Source organism: Pseudomyrmex gracilis, unplaced genomic scaffold (genome assembly GCF_002006095.1).
Source record: "Pseudomyrmex gracilis isolate BER0280 unplaced genomic scaffold, ASM200609v1 scaffold_808, whole genome shotgun sequence".
Classification (NCBI taxonomy): Eukaryota; Metazoa; Arthropoda; class Insecta; order Hymenoptera; family Formicidae; genus Pseudomyrmex; species Pseudomyrmex gracilis.
The window spans coordinates 17,936-36,428 of NW_018021392.1; the positions used below are offsets into that span (position 1 = coordinate 17,936).

At 43.0% G+C, this 18,493-nt stretch overlaps 1 protein-coding gene across 1 annotated transcript; it reads left to right on the forward strand.

Moving 5' to 3' along the window:
• Positions 1 to 4,025: 4,025 nt before the first annotated feature.
• LOC109861516 lies at positions 4,026 to 4,445 on the forward strand. Its single transcript, XM_020441198.1, has one exon. It carries the CDS (start codon positions 4,026 to 4,028, stop codon positions 4,443 to 4,445), a length of 420 nt encoding a protein of 139 aa, XP_020296787.1.
• The last annotated feature ends 14,048 nt before the right edge of the window (positions 4,446 to 18,493 follow it).

Sequence of the window (18,493 nt, forward strand, 5' to 3'; positions counted from 1 at the left end):
TCAATATTCCAAAAGCCCTTTCAATTGTTATTCTAGCAGACGAATGACAGAAATTGAAGTTTTTTTGTCTAGGAGTGAAATGTCCATTGTCACGATAAGGAACAATGAGATTTTCGTGTAATTTATATGCGCCATCTCCGAGGATATGACAATTATCGGGAAATTTCTCAGGATTCCCTAACCACTCCTGTAATTCTGATAATCGAAATACTTGCTGGTCATGCACAGACCCTGGATATCCCGCGAAGCAATGAATAAAATGTGTTTTATGGTTACACACTGCCTGATAAAACCATGAAAGAACTTATATTAATCTAAATTATATTAATACGGATATAGAATTTTAGCTTAAGTACGCAATGAGATGTCATATTTTCATGTTTGGACAAACATGACGTACTTGTAGTTGAATGGAATAATGTCCTTTACGATTTACATATGATGCTGGTTGAATACGAGGAGCTTGAATGTTGATGAGTACCGTCTATAGCACCAATAACTTTTGGAAAACCACTGGTAACTTCAAATCCAGTCCAAACTTCATTGACATTGTTGCCTGATGGCCATTTGATGACAGTTGGTGCCAAATCATAAACAGCTCTTACCACTCTTCGTGTGGCATTGAGAGCAGTAGTTCGACTGACATCAAACTTCTCACTTATAGATCTAAAACAAAAATAATTGGTAATTGAAAGAAAAATAATAAGCAAGAACTACTACAATTGTGATAACCAAAATTATCAATTTCACAAACATTACTCACCTATAGGAATCAGGAGTTGCCATGCGCCATATTGCAATAAGAAATTGCTTTTCAGGAGAAATCATTGGCAGTCCTATATGTATTCTCTTCAATCTCGGAGCGATAATAGCAAGTATAAACTCAAATGTATCTCTAGATATTCTGTGCCATAAAATAGAATCACAAGACAAATAAATACACATGCAAAAATAGTTAAAGTTAGGTGCAAATAATAACTCATCCTACCGGAATTTAATAAAAAATGCAATGTACAATTTTCAATTTACCTAAAATGTAACTTAAATTGTTTATCACTATAGGTAGGCACAATGTTCTCCACGTAGTTTTCCAATCTTGGTAACTTCTTTGGTTTTTCCATTACGTGCATAACACACTCTACTTTATCTTCATCTTCTTCTGATGATGTAGTATTATCAAGAAAATCCATCAAAATTGTTGCGATTCCACGCAAAATTAAAATCCGTCGCAATACCAAATTACAGTTATTATTTATGTCCGCCATGTTGCTCACAATACACCAAAAGTCGTTTAGGGAGCTTGCATTTGTGAGCGCCATAATAGCTCCTTGAACGACTGAATTAGCGTTAGCGTTTCATAGCGTGTAAGCGCGCTGCCTAAACGCACTGCTGGTGTTCCCTAGGGTCCAGGTCACAGGGTTAGGTTATAGCCGGAGATTTAATGATTTTTATTAAGAGTACTCACTTTTTTAAGTATCACGGTCGCCAGGTGCCTTGTTTGCAGACGGATGAGCACCATCGTCCTCTCTGCCCTTCAGATATGGTCCCCTGTTCCTTTATTTTTAGGATAGGATCGTCCAGGTCAGGTAAGTAACACTCGCATTTACTTGTTTAGTAAATACGGTTAATATATATTTTTAAACAATACAATTACACAAGTGCTATTTAAAATACGCGTGTTTTCGGTATTGCACGTCTCAAGTGCACAAGCCTTTTTTATTTCGTGATCGAGAACGCCGAACGCGCTATTTCGTCTCGAAGGCTTGTAGATCACTTTTTTTACTCCCCTTGATCACGTTCTCCTTAGGCCTCGCCCAGCTGTACGCGAACGCTATCTCTCCCTCAACGGGTGTGTTCAATAATAATGTTCATCCAGATATGATAACTTGTCCATCTCTTTTTTCAGATGTTGCGTGTTTGTTCGTGTGTGTGTGTGTGTGTATGTGTGTATGCTTGTGTATGTGTGTATGTGTAACTATCACACCCCGTATCCGGGCTTACATAACATTTTACCTTCTCAGGTCGCAATACACAAAGTGCTAAAGTTAACACAAAATTAAAATAAACTGCGCCACTTAGGGCTATATTCAAATACCTGCCACGGTGGCTATCAAAAAAAAAATAAAAAATTTTACATTTTGATAAAAATGATTAAAATCTTAAAATGTGTACATAGTTGGTTAAAATATCTTACATTAAGTGCGACGCGCCTCGGGGGATGGTACGCCACCTTGTCGTGGTCCCCGAGCTTGAGTGCCGTGTCGATCCGCGGAGCTATGCCGGCGGGAACTTCGGTTCCTGGCAGGGTCACCCTTGCCGGACAGGTTCACGGGGAGCGGCCAGACTAAGAGCGTACCTAGGGGAAGGAAAACCCCGATCCCAAACCCGGACAGGTCGGGCTCGTTAGCCAGGTTAAGGCAACCGGCCTAGGTCAGGTTCAAGACCGATATAAAACCGCTACTTCTTTTTTTATGGGATGAGCCAGAAGACAGATAAGGACTTACTGGACCAGGTTGACCGGACGGCCAGGTCCCGGCGCGGCGGAGCTAGTGTCCCGGGTTCCCCCGTGTCTTTATCCAACGACGGGCGGGTAGAAGGGTGCACCGCAGGGCCCTCTACCTATCATGCGTCTGCGAGGACGGACGAGAAGCGTCCGTGCCGCCCGAGGGGTCGTGCAAACCCACGGGTGGTGTTGCACTGCGTGGACTCAGAAGAGTCCATTAACTCTGTGGAGTCATGTATTTCCACAGAGTCCTTGGAGGCCTGTCTGCCGGGGGCATCAGACGTGGACATGGACTCATCCGGAGACGAGTCCATGCACGGCGTTCTGACCACCGACGCGGCAATTGCGACCTACGTCGCTCAGAAAATGGCTCAGCCCAAACGCCGTGGGCGCCCACCAACCCACGGCAGGTACGTTGGTCTGGGCAAAGCTAGGGAGCAGCTCCAGAAAGGAAAAATGGAAGAGAAGGAACGCGCCTTAGACCTGGTGCGGCAACAGGCGTACGCGGCGGCAACGAAACGCCGCTCCGACTCGGATGTCTCGGGGCGGTCCTCCGACACCGAGTCGGTGAAGCGGCTCCGGCGTACCGTCCAACGATTCGGAGGGACGGACGTTGAAAGGGAGTGCGAGACCCGCGCCACGTTGGACCTTGCAGATTTAATCTACAAGGCCGTCGGCGTGTGCGACGAGGTGGCGGGTCGCGCAAAGCGGTTGAAGGGTACCGACGTGAAAGCCCTCAGGGACGCGGGACGAGACGGTCGTACAGTTGCAAACGCTTTGTACGAGCGTCTGCGAGATGAACCTGGGGCACGGACAGCTCGTGTCCTGCCTCAGGTTTATAAAGAAAACGAGGAGCTCGAGACAAAAAGGTTGCAAGACGAGGTGGTGGCGTTGACGGCGAAAATTCGCATGCCGCCACCACCTCCTCCTCCCCCCCCCCGGCACAGGATCGTCTGGCCGAGGATGCGCTGCTTAAGCGCATCTCGGCGCTAATAGACGCCAAGCTCGCGGCCCTGAACTTACCCGCTCAGGGTGCAGGACGCGCGGGTTTGACTAGCCGGGGAGGTGGCCGCGATCGGCCATCATCGCGGGAAAAAGTACGGGGTGAGCCGAAAGCCAAGGCCGCTGCCAAGGCCAAGCCTAGGGCTCAACACCCGGCCCCATTCCAGACGGAGAAGAAAGCTCCAGGACCCTCGTCCTCCATTGCTGGAGGCGAGGCACCCTGGAGCACAGGGTGGGCCGTAAGGCTCGACGGGCGGCTGGGTCAGCGGCCTCTGCCGCCCCCAGTCGCGCCGGTAAAGTACCGGCATCCGCCCCAAGGGCCAGCGCAACCGCGCAACCCGCTGGAGGCGGAAGAAAGAAAAAGAGGGTCAGGCTCCGGGTGCCTAAGTCGGCAGCAATCACGCTGTCGACTGATCCAGCTCATCCCGGAGCACTGGACATCTCGGAGGGGATGCGCCGATGCCGTGAGACGATACCACTGTCGTCAGTGGGTATCGCCCACGTGCAGCCTCGGCGAACTATGACCGGCGACCTCATGATTGAGGTCACCGGTGACTCTATGGCCAAGAAGGCAGATGCCCTCTCGGCAAGGATGAAGGAGGTCCTCCGGGATACGGGGATCGTCGTCCGCCGCCCGGCGCGCAAGGGAGACTTGCGCGTCTCGGGCTTCGACGACTCCGTATCCCCGGAGGAGGTGAAGGCGGCGCTGGCTTCGGCCGGAAATTGCCGGGAGGCAGAGATCCGTATGGGCGAAGCCCGGACTCTGCCTTCCGGCATGCGAGGAGTGTGGGTGCAGTGCCCCGTGGCTGCTGCCAAAAAAATTTATAATTCTTACACCGGTAAAGGAGCAAAACTCTGGCTTCTTATAAATCTCGTCGAGATCTACAACTTTTGTACGAAACATTTGTTCGAGAAATTAACATTAACGGAGCTACCGTGAGTTTTGTCATTCGGTTTGTGTCTCTCCTAGCGGCAACACCTCCTCGCGAGCGAAACTGTGACAAGTTGTATCTCGGAAAGTATTTGAGCGATATCAGCCAAATTTGTTGCGCTAGTTCGGGGGTGTCCTCCGACTCTGTCGACACCAAAAAATTTTGAATATTTAAAAAGTTTTTTTTTTATTTTTTTACTCTTTATTTTTTTTTTCATTTTTGGTGAGGTTAGAACGTTTTTCTTAATTTTGGTTTTTTCTAAATATTTCGAAAATTAGAAGAGATTAAGAAACGAGCTCAGGTGCGTTCGAAAGCGGTCAACGGCACGCGTCTAGCGCACTCGGTCTCAGATCTCCAACACTTTTCGTTTGCGAGTTATTAACGTTTTTTTTATTTCGGTTTTTTCCTAAATTTTTATAAAACTAAAAAATAAAACAAAAAAACGACTCTCTAAAGAACGTACGCGTGCGTTCATATGCCGACCCCACCTCCTCGCCGGTGAGAGTCGGGCAACGTCGACATTATCATCGTCTCTTTGTCGACGGCTAACGGGGCTCCGGTTTAATTATTAGTAATCAGTTTTTAAGTTTTACCACCACCCGCTACAATTTGTTCACGCAATCTGTTGCGCGTCGATCCATCCAAGCGAAACCTTATGTGCAAAAAACTAAAAAAAGGAAACATTCCGTGGCTGGATTCCGCTCGAGTCATGTCGAGCGATTCGAACATTGAAGTAAAAGATGAATCAATGATGCAAATGGATTACGAATACATTCTGAGAGAGGTGTGCAAAAAGAAATACACAGTACTCCATGCGATCAACTTTATACGTGAAAGGGCCGCTCAACAGAATCAAAGGTAAACCGCACGCAGGAAGAAAAAAATGAAAGATGAACATATCGTCGCAACGCTTGGTCCAATTCCTCTTGCAAAATCTAATATTTTCAAAGACATGTTGTTTATACTTGGATGCGCATCTGTAGAATCATTAGATTCATCAACATAAGTTCAGGCATATAGCACAGAAACAGAAACAAATGAATTGCAAGTCAAAACTGAGTATGTCACTGTGACTGGATGTATCGACTATTTGCGCGCGCGCGCGCAACAGATTGCGTGAACAAATTTTAGCGGGTGGTGGTAAAATCTTGATCAAGACTTGGATCAAATTCCGAAAAATGAGTACATAAAATATGAAAGTGATTACTAATGTGCCAACTAACCAATCAACCAACTAACCAACCAACACACTTGTGTGATGATGCAAGAGTGATAGTTTTTAATTGCGGATGAATCGAAAGCGATTGAAATCAACGGGAGGGATAAGCAACGTAGAGTGATAGTGTCCAATCCAAAATGTCCGTTATGGGCCGTGGACAGTGCAAATAAGTTGCACATCCCCCGATAATCTGTCGCGCGTGAATGGTCGATCCATCCATTCACTTTCACATACTCAGTTTCGATTTCCGATTCATTTATCTCTGTTTCTGTGCTGTATGCCTGAACTTGTGTCGATGAATCTAATGATTCTACGGATGCGCATCCAAGTATAAACGACATGTCTTTGAAAATATTAGATTTTGCAAGAGGAATTGGCCCAAGCGTTGCGACGATATGTTCATCTTTCATTTTCTTCTTGCTGTGTGCGATTTACCTTTGATTCTGTTGAGCGGCCCTTTCACGTATAAAGTTAATCGCATGGAGTACTGTGTATTTTTTTTTGCACACCTCTCTCAGAATGTATTCGTAATCCATTTGCATCATTGATTCATCTTTTACTTCAATGTTCGAATCGCTCGACATGACTTGGGCGGAATCCAGCCGCGCGCAATCTTTCCTTTTTTTGTTTTCCACATAACTCAGCTTGCTAGCTGACTCATCTGATTGACGACATTGCCCCTTCATTTAAGTTGTGTTGAAAGAATAGGCGTCGACTTCGAGCGACGCTTGTTTTCTACCACCAGGTTAAATCCTGACCTGATGATGACCTGATTGATTGAACGCTTTTGGTTAGAGTGTATGGTACAGAGACTTCTTGTCCTCCATGTCTTTTTTGGACTCAAAGCCAAACCATTCACCTCAGCTTCTGATGACTCTGAGTAATCCTCGAGTCTAACGACTCAAATTCTTTTGCGCTCTCTTTATGGCTCAAGTCGCTACAGATTTTGCTTTCGTGAGAAAAACTTGTCGCGATGCCTCTTCAGTTCTCACGTATTATCGAGCTCTCTTCCATGCTCTCTTCCAGCGAATTGTCCACAATTTTGATTATCTCCGGTTTTTCTTTTGACTTCTTGTGATCGCGCAGGTCGTCATTTCCGACGATCATCTTTTTCTGGTGGACACTTTTTTTCTCAATTGTAATGTAGCTTTATGGGAGAGAGGGCTTCGCCCCTCCTCCCCCCTCTCGCCCCCCCCTGAGCGGGGGCTTTGCCCTTTGCACGCCCTGTTTTCTTGGGGGTTTTGCCCTCAAACCCTTAGCGGGGGCTTCGCCCCTTGCACCCCGGCTCCGCGTCCGCGTGCGCACAGTTTCTGGGTTCGCGTCTAAGGATCCAGGGGCCTTCGGCCCCTGAACCCGGCTACATTTCCTTTTGAGGATCCAGGGGCTTTCGGCCCCTGAACCCGGCAACATTTCTACCCATGAATCCCTAAATCCTAGAAACTTATCCAGAAAACCCTAGATGGGATGTATTGCACATTTGCCGTTTCAAGCAATTTCCACGTTTCCCTAGATCTTAGGAACTTATCCAAAAAACCCTAGATTAAAAATCTTATCTTCTCCATATATAAAACTTTTGTCTAAACCATTTTGCTACATCCCGTCATTTTTGGTTACCAGAATTGCAAAAATTCTAAGTTTTTTGAATGGGAAAAATTAAAAGTCGGAATTTTGCAAAATCCTTTTGCATGCGTGCGTTTCATCAAAAACTACTTTGATTGGGAGTATAAAAAAAATTTCCAAAATTTTCAAAAATTCATAACTCCCAAACTATCAAAGATTAAGAGTCGGGATATTCAACTTTTTCGTCTTGTCTAGTCAAAATCTACAACTTTTGTCTGAAGCTTTTTTCCAAATTTCTACATTTTTAGTTCAAATTTTTAAAAATTTATACCTTTTTAACTATTTAAAATAGAGGATTTGGTTTATAAGACCTTTTCGATAGATCTTGTCGAGATCTACAACTCTTGTCTAAACCATTTTGCCAAATCCCGACTTTTTACATTTTTTCCATTTTTTATTTTTTAAAAATTTATACCTCCTAAACTATTGGAGATTAAGAGTCGGACCATAGGACGTTTTTGTCTTGTCTCGTCGAGAGCTACAACTTTTGTCTGAAGCTTTTTTTAAAATTCCTACATTTTTGGTTCAAATTTGTAAAAATTCATAACTTTCTAAATATTCAAGATAGAGGTTTAGGTTATAAGACCTTTTTCAATAGATCTTGTTGAGATCTACAACTTTTGTCTGAACCATTTTGCCAAATTCCGACTTTTTATTTTTTTCCATTTTTTATTTTTCAAAAATTTATAACTTCTAAAATATTTGAGATAGAGAGTCGGACTATAGGACGTTTGCGTTTTGTCTCGTTGAGATCTACAATTTTTGTTAAAAGTTTGTTTTTATATTGCGAGAGTTTTGAGACCGCTTATCACTCTGAACCCGCTTGCGCTACCGGCGTGACCAAACCGTTACTTTTGAACGGTTCAACGTATCGACTTCGTTCTTGTCTCGTTTTTTTTGTCTCTTCGAGCACTATCGCTTGTGTGTATTACGAATCGGTTTAGCTTCTATTAATTTTTAGTGAAAAAAAAAAAACTGAAAATAGCCGATAATCTTAGCTACAGACCGCTCATACGCGACGACGTTATCCAGCTGGACACAATTGACGGCGACATTAATATAGTTGGTGATATCGATTCATTGGTCATGTCGTGCACCAGCTTAGAGCCGTTTCTGTGCGACACATTATTTAAATTTAACACCGGTGCAGGGTCTATTTCTCGGTGCGAAACTAAAAAATTGATAGAATATCTGAATAAAAGAGACGATATTTTTCCCAGCGCATCCGAAAACAGATCTAACATCATTGTCGTCGAAAGCGAAAGTGTACAAGCCAATAGACCGTGGTTCGAATTTGAACTTGGTTATTTGGACGACATGCCCTTGTTTGTGGTATTTTAATACGATCCGCTGTCGCAATTTTTAACGCGTGAGGATCACGACGACGTTGACGCAACCAAATTGGTGCGAATACGCAAAGCATTTGTTCAAGAATACATTCTCGCGGCTGCCAATGATCTGCCGCCGTTGTCGAAAAGCGCAAAGTTGGGCGTCCGATTCGCAATAGCCGATACTCCGGGGAAATATAAAATATTTGCCGTCGATTGGCCCGCATTTGCCACGTCTCTGACGCAACATTTGCGGTCGTTCCCACAGTTATCGGCTCGCTGCGGAATATCATATATTCGCTTTGTTCGATCTGTGCACGGCCTCAAGTTGGCCAAACCCAAGGCCGCTCGACTTTACGAACAGATGGTCGATAATGCTCATCCGCATGTTGACATTGTACAGTTTCACCGTGCGGATGAATTAGACCCGCCCGACAATGTGGCAATATTGGCAAAAGTAGATGCAAATTATTTGGCAACTTCTGGAATCTTTGCCAATGTTCGGCCGTATTATTCAAAACTAACAAAATTTAAACACGGTTTTTTGCACAATTTCGGTGGGTTCTATATTTATGCCATATTGGAACCTCGTAATAAAATTATTACATTTGCGCAAGTGTACAATTCGGCAGCCAAAATGGCCAGAGCCACCAACCAAGGCTTACTGCCCATTTACACTATGTGCCACCAATTTCTTTATACGGAGGGCGGCAGCACGGCTACAAAAGTCATAAAATACAAAAAAATTACTGAACAGCGCGTCTTAAACTTAGTAAATTTTGCTACTTTTTATTGTGTTAAGCGCATTGTTTTGCAGATAGAAAAGGTCCTTACCTTTGATCAAAAGAGATACCCGAATTTTCGTCAACAAATTAATCAGTTGAATGTATTTAATACTGAGGAGCCAACAATACTCTACAATCTTCTTGTCGAGAAGAAATTGTTGCATAAATTTTCCTACTCACGCGAACAGATGTGTTGGCAACGAACTGCAATTCTTGCGTCATTTAATAAGATCAGATTTTAATACGACTGGTGACGGAAATTGTTCTTCTGTTCGGAAACATATCGTGCGCACTGCGGCTCGAGCCGAGTATCGAGTGTTGTATTTCGCTCACGGACAAGACCCAAAATTAAATTTTAGATTTGTACAACAAATGTACACGGGGGGAAACGAGAGAAGTTCCGTCGACGAGTCGGGACACATTATTAAGTTGTTCCCCTACAATTATGATGAGTTAACGGCTCACATCACGTGTCCTATGTACAATGATATTATCCCCTCTCAGTGGGTAGATTGTTTCACGTTTATTTATAACGCACCGGTTATTTTGCCAACCGGCGATCCGGACGACATTGCACGTTATATCTTGGAAATGCACGCGACTTGGGCATACATTGTTCATTTTATCAAAGACTCAGCTCGTCCAAATTTTAGTAGTTCACAATTGTACGTTGTCGACGTTAACACTGCGTTCACTTTCCGAACATTCTTAATGAAAGTTTTCGAAAGAAGAAGTAATTTGTCGCAATGTCCCGTACAAATTGCAAATACCATGTACGCGGAGGCACTATTTGCAAACATATTTTCAGACCCGCGGTCAACCTTCTCTCAACTTTTGCGTCTTACAATACGCGTTCCAAATACGACACTTGTTGCGAGTGCTCTGAAACGTAAAATTGTTAACACGGTCCAGCTGTTTCCCTACAGATTATGCACCAATCAAGGGAACAGCTACAGATGGGCCGTTGTAAGAAGAATTAGACACGACGCGGCTGCATTGACCGTTGAAACTCTAGATTTGGACACAGCGCGAAACACGCTGTACTGATTGAAAACATCAATTCGACACAGCATAAGAGTTGGGTGCCCGTTGCGAGTCTCACAAACTATTCGAGAGCTTCACCCAACAAGGTCGCAATTAGCAGCGCCGGCGCCAGCGTCAGCACCAACACCAGTGCCAACACCAGCGTCAGCACCAACACCAGTGCCAACACCAGCGCCAACATCAGTGCCAACATTAGCGCCAACACCAGTGCCAACACCAGCGCCAGCATTAGCACCAGCATCAGCACCAGCATCACCATCAGGATTAGCATCAGCACCAGCGCCAGTACCAACACCCGTTTGTATATATTTATCGTCCAATTCTGAAGATGTTCCAGTTCCGCCGCCAAAAACACGGTTGCAAGTCAGGCGTGCACGATCAATCGTCTCTGTTGGCAGCACGTCAACGTTGCCGACATCTTATGGAAATTCATCACGCAAACGGTTTACATATAAAAGAGATGCAGTTCTTATTGAGTACGCGCTGTATAGCGGCGACAACGTAAGCTTAGACTCAGCATATGAGTCTCTAAAACGAGATCACCCACGTCTTTACTCTACGCTATCTGTATCGCAGTTAGCTACTCGCGTACGCGTTTTATCGTGCACGCAAATGCCACACCCGCCAAAAGTTACAAAAGATTATGAAAGAAAATTAACAATATTGCGCGGAATGTTCGAAATTGTTGACATTTGCAACCGACCGTCACCCGATCCCACGGCTGCAGAATCTGTAAACGATTCAGTCGTTTTTTTACATAACTAAACCTACATATTTTTTATTTACTTAACACTTATAAGTATTATTTTACTTAATATTATACTTAACCTTGTCACCCGACCCCCAGGGTACACCACAGCCGGTGCCAGAGATGGCACAGGAAGTTGAAGTGGGGCAGGAGGAGCCGGAGTCGCCGGAGTTTGAGCCGGTGTCCCAAAGGAAGGAGCCCGAAGGTGAAGAAGGAGACAAAGAAACGTGAAGAGGACACACAGTCTGGCTGGATAGCAACTGTGTTGTAACATTGTCACACACGTTCCGTTTTATTCTGTCTTGTTATGCTTTATTTTTATTCTATTTCATTTTATTTTATTTTATTTTATTTTTTTATATAGGTGTATGCATGAAGATGTGTTTTATATATTTTATTTTATTCTGTAAGCATACTTTGTTTAGTATAAGTATAGTTGGCGTATAGCGTTTAACGTCGTGGTCGCAGCGAGCGCAGTCAGCAAATTTTAGTTTGTACCTGTAAGGAGAGCAATTTGTTTAATGTAAAGGAAATAGGGGAAAACAAGTTTAACACACAGACACACGTTTTTTACACTCCCCAATAACACAGAACACACACTTGTTACATACACAAACAAACAACACAAACAAAAAACACGAACACTAACACACACACACACACACACACACACAGGACACGTACACCGTGTCATGGCTTAACTCGGGAAGGTACTTACCCGATTACTGCGTAAAAAGGGAAACCTCGAGCATAAGAGAAAAAACATATGTCAAACGTCTACACAACACGTATACAAACATACAGCCGTTAAGTTGGAAATTTTAGTCATACCACACACGCCATTAAACACATGGATAAAGAGCAATACATAACACAAACACACACACTCGGTACACACACCACACACCCATAGTATCACTCGTTAATCACAACATTCATCACACAATACATATACAAACACCCACATAAGTAGGGAGACACACAGTTGTTACACACACAACACACACACACAGTTACAGCGCTTAGTATACACTTTCCCGTCCATACTACATACACACTCAGACCCACGCTTAAGCAATCATTCACACGTCAAACGGTTAGGCACCACACACACATCACTTACACAAAATTTCAGCGCCTAAGTCACACATTTTGTTCATACCACATGTACACTCAGACCCACACATAAGCAAACATTCACACGTCAAACAGTTAGGCATCACACACATATCACTTACACAAAATTTCAGCGGTTAAGTCACACATTTTGTTCATACTACATATACACTCAGATCCACACTTGAGCAAACATTCACACGTTAAACAGTCAGGCACTACACACGCATCACTTACACAAAATTTCAGCGCTTAAGCCACACATTTCATTCATACGACACACAAACACGCAAATAAAAACTAAAACATACACCATTCATACTGTGGTTACACACACAACACACACACAAAGCGGGAGACCTTATGCTCAAGGTTCAGGTTGTAGCGACAAAGACCGCACATGCGCAGGCGGTACTACTTCGCAGCGGCGGAGTAGACGCCCGGGGAACAAGAAAGCGCGCGGCGCCGAGAGAATCAGTCGCATCGCAACATCCAGACGTGGCATACAGACGTGTTGTAGAAAGCGGTTACAAAAAGTTGGCGAGTCACTCGTAATAAGTATAGATTGTGCACAATAAAAGTATACTGTGTACAGTAGATTATCTATGTAAACTTGGTAATAAAGTGAACAATAAAATGTACTAGTAGCTTGTGAAATACAAGTATTGTGTATTGTTATTTAATCTGTGCGCGCGCCCGATCCTATGAGAAGCGCCGATCCTGTTATCAACAAGGGCGTCGTAGGAACTCAACTCCTGACGCAGATCAGATTCCTTGGTATTTAGAAGGGAAAAATACCAGGCGACCGTGATAAGAAGGCATAAACGTAAGTACCCGACCAAATTAGATACTAACCCCGGTCACAACCTTGTCACCGGAACCAATAGGTGACAGGTGCATAGCCGAAGACAAGTGCAAGGAACCCGAAGTCCAGCCAATCGGGGGATCAACACAACCATTGACCGAGCAGATGCAGCCAACGGTGGAGCCGGATGCGAAGAAGGTGGTGCGCAGACCCATGGAAGGCAATGGCGGCAAATATGGCGCCTGAACACGCTTTAAGGGCGGCGAACATTTTAATTTTTGAAGTTGCGCATGACAGCCAGCGAGGCTGAAGGCGGCTATAGTGCGTAAGGCCTATTTCATGTATTTTTGTTTTATTAAGCGCGTTTATTTATGTATTGTATCCTGTTTAACTATAAAACGCGAGAAAAAAGCGAAGTTCGCAGTTTTGGGCAAAGTGCCTATTTTTAGATTATTTTTGTTAAAAACTAGGTTAAAAACTAGGTTATCGTGCACCGCGTAACGTAACCAAAAAAAGTGTACTATCAAAAGTTTGAAAAAGTAATTTTATTTTTATTTTTTATGTAAACTCATTTTCCGACTGGCAGATGGATTTAGCCAATGCCAGCGTAGAAAAATATTCAAAAATCAAAATTTTAGACTTTTAGTTTGTTATTGTTCAATAGGAAATGAGAGGACCCAAAAGAGTAAAGCAGTAGAAAGAGAACCCCACAGCGTGAGTGATACGTGTCATCGTACACACACACACACACACACACACACACACACTCAAACACGAGTCTACGCGACGTAGGGTGAAGATATATAGTTAAAGTCAAAATTTGATAAAGAAAAGTAAAATTATGAAATTTGGTATTAATTGTTTAAAAAATTGGCAATTTAATGTTCACGATGTAATATTAGCTTAAAATTAATCAGTATTCCATAATTTTGAGCATCTAGTGATTTTTCCTTAGATGCTAAAAATAATGGAACATGAGTCGCGTTGGCACGTACGACATGTATACGGGCCAAGGGACACGAAAAAGCAGTCAGAAAAAAAAATATACACATCCTTTCTTTTGATTGGTCGAATAAAGCTGAACGTACCTAAAGGGGTGTTGTTCGCGTATGCTGCGGATGCGGCTTGAAAATCATTCGCGGACAGGCTAGAGAAAAGTGATCCATGGATCTTCGTGGCGGAAAGACGCGTTACGTGATCGTCGTCGCGAATTACAAAAGATCCAGGCACGAAAGGTGCGTATATGCTACCACAGCATATAATAACAAACGCGTTAACGGTGTAAATAGGTTTAGCTCACAGTTTTGTTCAAATAAATATATTATTCGTATATATTTACATACATATCGTGAGTGTGACTTACCTGTCCTGGTCGATCCTTTCCTGGGCGTTGACATAAAATAAAGGTACAGGGGACCATATCTGAAGGGCAGAAGGGACGATGGTGCTCATCCGTCCTAAAACAAGGCACCTGGCGACCGTGATACCTAAAAAAGTGAGTACTCATAATTAATGTGCTCTAATCTCCGGCCACAGTGTAAGTGCGCGTCGCGAGAATAGCCGTGACCGCCATTGTGACGAGATTGTTCATTGATAGACGTTAGATCGCAAAATGTTAACAATCCGGCGGGAATCACCCCAAAAACCTCGTCTTCGGTCATGTTCGTCCATTACATCGCGGTAATGCCTAAAACCCATATTTGCATCAAGAATAACCTCTCTAAAAAACATGTGATGAGCGAAGTGGCGACCGTGACAGGACAATCTTCATTCTCCGATGTTTAACAAAGAGAATTTGATTTGTTTGTTCGGATATTTTGCTTGTAACAATATCTAATGTTACATCAAAGTCCTACACCTAAAGTGTGGTAAAGCCGGTAAAAGATTACTGTAATATAGGTGAGAACCTAAGCCAAGACGTTTTTTGGACGTTAGTAAGACGATGATAAATAGCGTTGCAGATTTCTTGTCGAACGCGTCGGTAACTCGAGGTAAGACCTGCATAAGACGTTTCTGAGACAAAAGGGAAGACAGTACCAGTAACTTACCGTAGCGCGTCGGTAACTCAAAGCGAGACCAAATTAAGACGTTTTTCAGGTAGCATGGGAAGAGAGTACCGGTCCAAGACTAAACGCACAGGCGTCGATAACTATACCGTGTAAGACGAATTTAAGACATAGATTAGACGCTTTTAAGAATTATCTCGCAAATGTTCCTAAACGTCAAAAATCTTCATAAATAAGTTAAATGAAATAAAAATAACGGTGTATGACTAAAGATTAATAATTAATCTTCACTGTTGAGCAAGACTTATTTAACTTAATTGAAGGATGCGCGAAATGACCGCGGATTAAAAAATAGTCATCCGAGCATGCCAAATGCTATTAAAACAAAAAAGGGCTAGGAAAAAGAAAATAAGTAAAGGAATCGACAAATAAATATTAAACACAGCGGAAATTTTAATATGTTTTAATTTTAAATAATATTAAACAAAAAATTTTCCCAGATTGTTTAATCGATCCTAAAGCTAAAAATACCTACCTACGTCCATTTTGAATTGATCCATCGATGACCTGAAAATAAAGTAAAGGTTAATAAATCGAAAAAAGGAGTTTTGATACTTACCCAAGATGGCTGATCCTAAGACGCCGCAACTCGAAGAGAAGGTCGAGGAAGCCAAGGTACATTTTGAAGAGGTTCGAACTAAGCTGGGCCCTAAATCAAAAACAAAGTCTACAAGTCTTCAAGAAAAGTTTTCTGAGACTGTAATTGGTCCTGAAACACGAAGCATGACTAGCAAACGAACAGGAACAGTTCCCAAGCCAACTCTGAGTGAAAATACTGAATCTTTGGAGATTGCGGAATCCAATCCAATCAAAGCCAACGAACAATATCCGGTCCAGGCAATGTCTGATTTAATCATAAAACTTTAAAGTCAGATTGCTGCGATCACGGATAGGCTTGAGAAAGTAATCGAGACGAAGTAACGGGATGTTGAAAAACCTATAATAGCGGGGGTAACCACGAAAATCTCCAGCAAACCAAATCAAGACACAACGAGTGAAGATCAACAAAATGGCGACCGCCATGATCCGAATAACCACCAAATGATGCCATACTTACAATTTCCATTCGGATTGCCACAAGTAGGGTGGATGGTCAATCCCTTCCAAGATCTGAGATTCAATGGAAAAGAAACTGGAATTAATCCGGTAACGTTTCTATAACGCTTTGAGAGCACGGCAGTACGCGAAAAAGCTACTGAAGCCGATATTTTAGCGTATTTTCCAAAAAGCCTGGACAGGAGCTGTCGCTACGTGGTATGATTCTCAAGAGTTCGAGAGCTACAGGGAATTAAGGGAAAAGTTCCTAGAACGATTTTGGAGTAGAGCCATACAAAGTCGGGTTAGAAAAAATATTTATTTGAGTAAATATGACCCGTCTAAAGGCAATTCCATGTTTGAATATGTCTTAGACCAAGCACGAGTATCAAAATTATTATCGCCACCAATTAGCGAAACAAATTTTATCACGGTAATCGCGGGTCACTTTGACTACAAAATCGCGAGAAACATAAGACCGGGTTTGATAAAGTCAGTTGGGGAGATAGTTGAGATGCTGACGCACATCGAGACAGTGGAACGATTTGACAGTACCGAGCGTAAAAGCCGGGAAAAAGAACGCAAGTTCTCCACCAATGAGAGAGTAGCTAGACGAAACATTCCTAGTAAAACTCAAAGATAACGGGGGTCGCAGAAAGACCGAAGTCCGTCACAAACAAGACATAAGTCTCCAAAGCGAGTCAGAAACAATCGAAATAGATCGAGAGATCGATTCGAGTCTCGAACGAAGCAAAATGTCGATAAAAATACAAAAATAGGGGAAACTTTGAAAAAAGACCCTGAACCTGTTGTTGAAAGTTTTACGAGTAGCGACGATGTTACAAAATCGCCTAAAAAATCGTACAAGTCCAAAGTTAGATCTCAAAGCTCCAAAGCTTATAACATAACAGAAGTCAAGGATATAACGATGCGATTAAGGTTAACAAATCGTCAAAACTCTTGGCACTAAAAAATACCCCGAAACTGTCAAGTTCAGACACGGGAAGAAATGACACAACTTCCGATGTAAACTCGGAAAAATTAAACTCTCTACGTATAGGTGAGTTGCTCAACGACTTAGAAGACTTTGAGTCACAAGAGCAAAGTCGAACAAGGCCAAAAGTAAGCGCGAGAATTAAACTCTGCGTGGGCCAAAAAGAAATTAAAGCGCTTGTCGATACAGGGGCGCAGATAAATGCCATATCGAAAGAACTCTACGAAGAGTTAATTAACGCCGGGGAAACTTTACCAACCATCCCAATCAACAGGGTTGTTGTGAGAGGAGCTTTCACAGAGAAAGGTGAACCAATTGCCTTTAAAACAGCATTAAAGATAAAAATCAACAATATAAACTACATTGTAGAGTTTTATATCATTAAAAAGTTGGGTTACCAAATGATACTTGGCATGGATTTCCTCGCCCGTCAAAAAGTCATCATCAACTGTACAGGCGAAAATATACAGTTAGACCTTGCGGAAGTAGCTCATGTCGCAGCTCTGGCCAAAATGAGTGAACAAAAGGTCGAAGCTAAAATAAATGAGATCCTAGAACAAAACAAAGACTTGTTCAAAAAGGGGATAAGATGTGTGACACATTATGTCCACAAAATAAAAATGAACTCGAAAACGCCGTACAAGGCGAAGACCTAACCGATTCCGGAAAAACACCGTGAGGAGGTCACAAAATACATAAACGAGTTGGAACGCGAAGGGATTGTACAGCGAGCATCGACTCAGTACATTAATCCACTTGTCGCGGTAATTAAGAGGGTCCTGGAGTAAGACCCGAAGTCCGCACTGGGGTCCCTGCCCGGAAAGTGGCGCCCTCAGTGGTTAAGTTATTCCGTCCTTCTTTTAAAGTGAGACGGCCTAATCGCGCTGTCTCGCGTCACCGGTCTTTCGTCGCANTTGAAAAGTGTCTGCCATTCATTTTATTATTTTCTTTAATTCTGTAGAGCCGTTTTTCTATCCGAGCAATAATTACGAAAAACACCGTTTAGTACGAATTACTCGTTCGATCGGTAATAACAGGAAGGTCCAGGACCCTCTTAAAAAGAATGGTAAAATACGTTTGTGCCTCGACGCGCGGGAGTTGAACAAACGCATGTCGAACGACCATGCGCAACCGCCATCAATAGAGGAGGTTTTTCAGCGTATTGGACATAAAAAGTTCTTTACGACTCTTGACGTAACTCAAGCTTTCTGGCAAATACCTCTCGACAACGAGAACCAGAAATATACTGGGTTTATGTTCAATAACCAAACTTACGTATTTAAAAGATTACCGTTT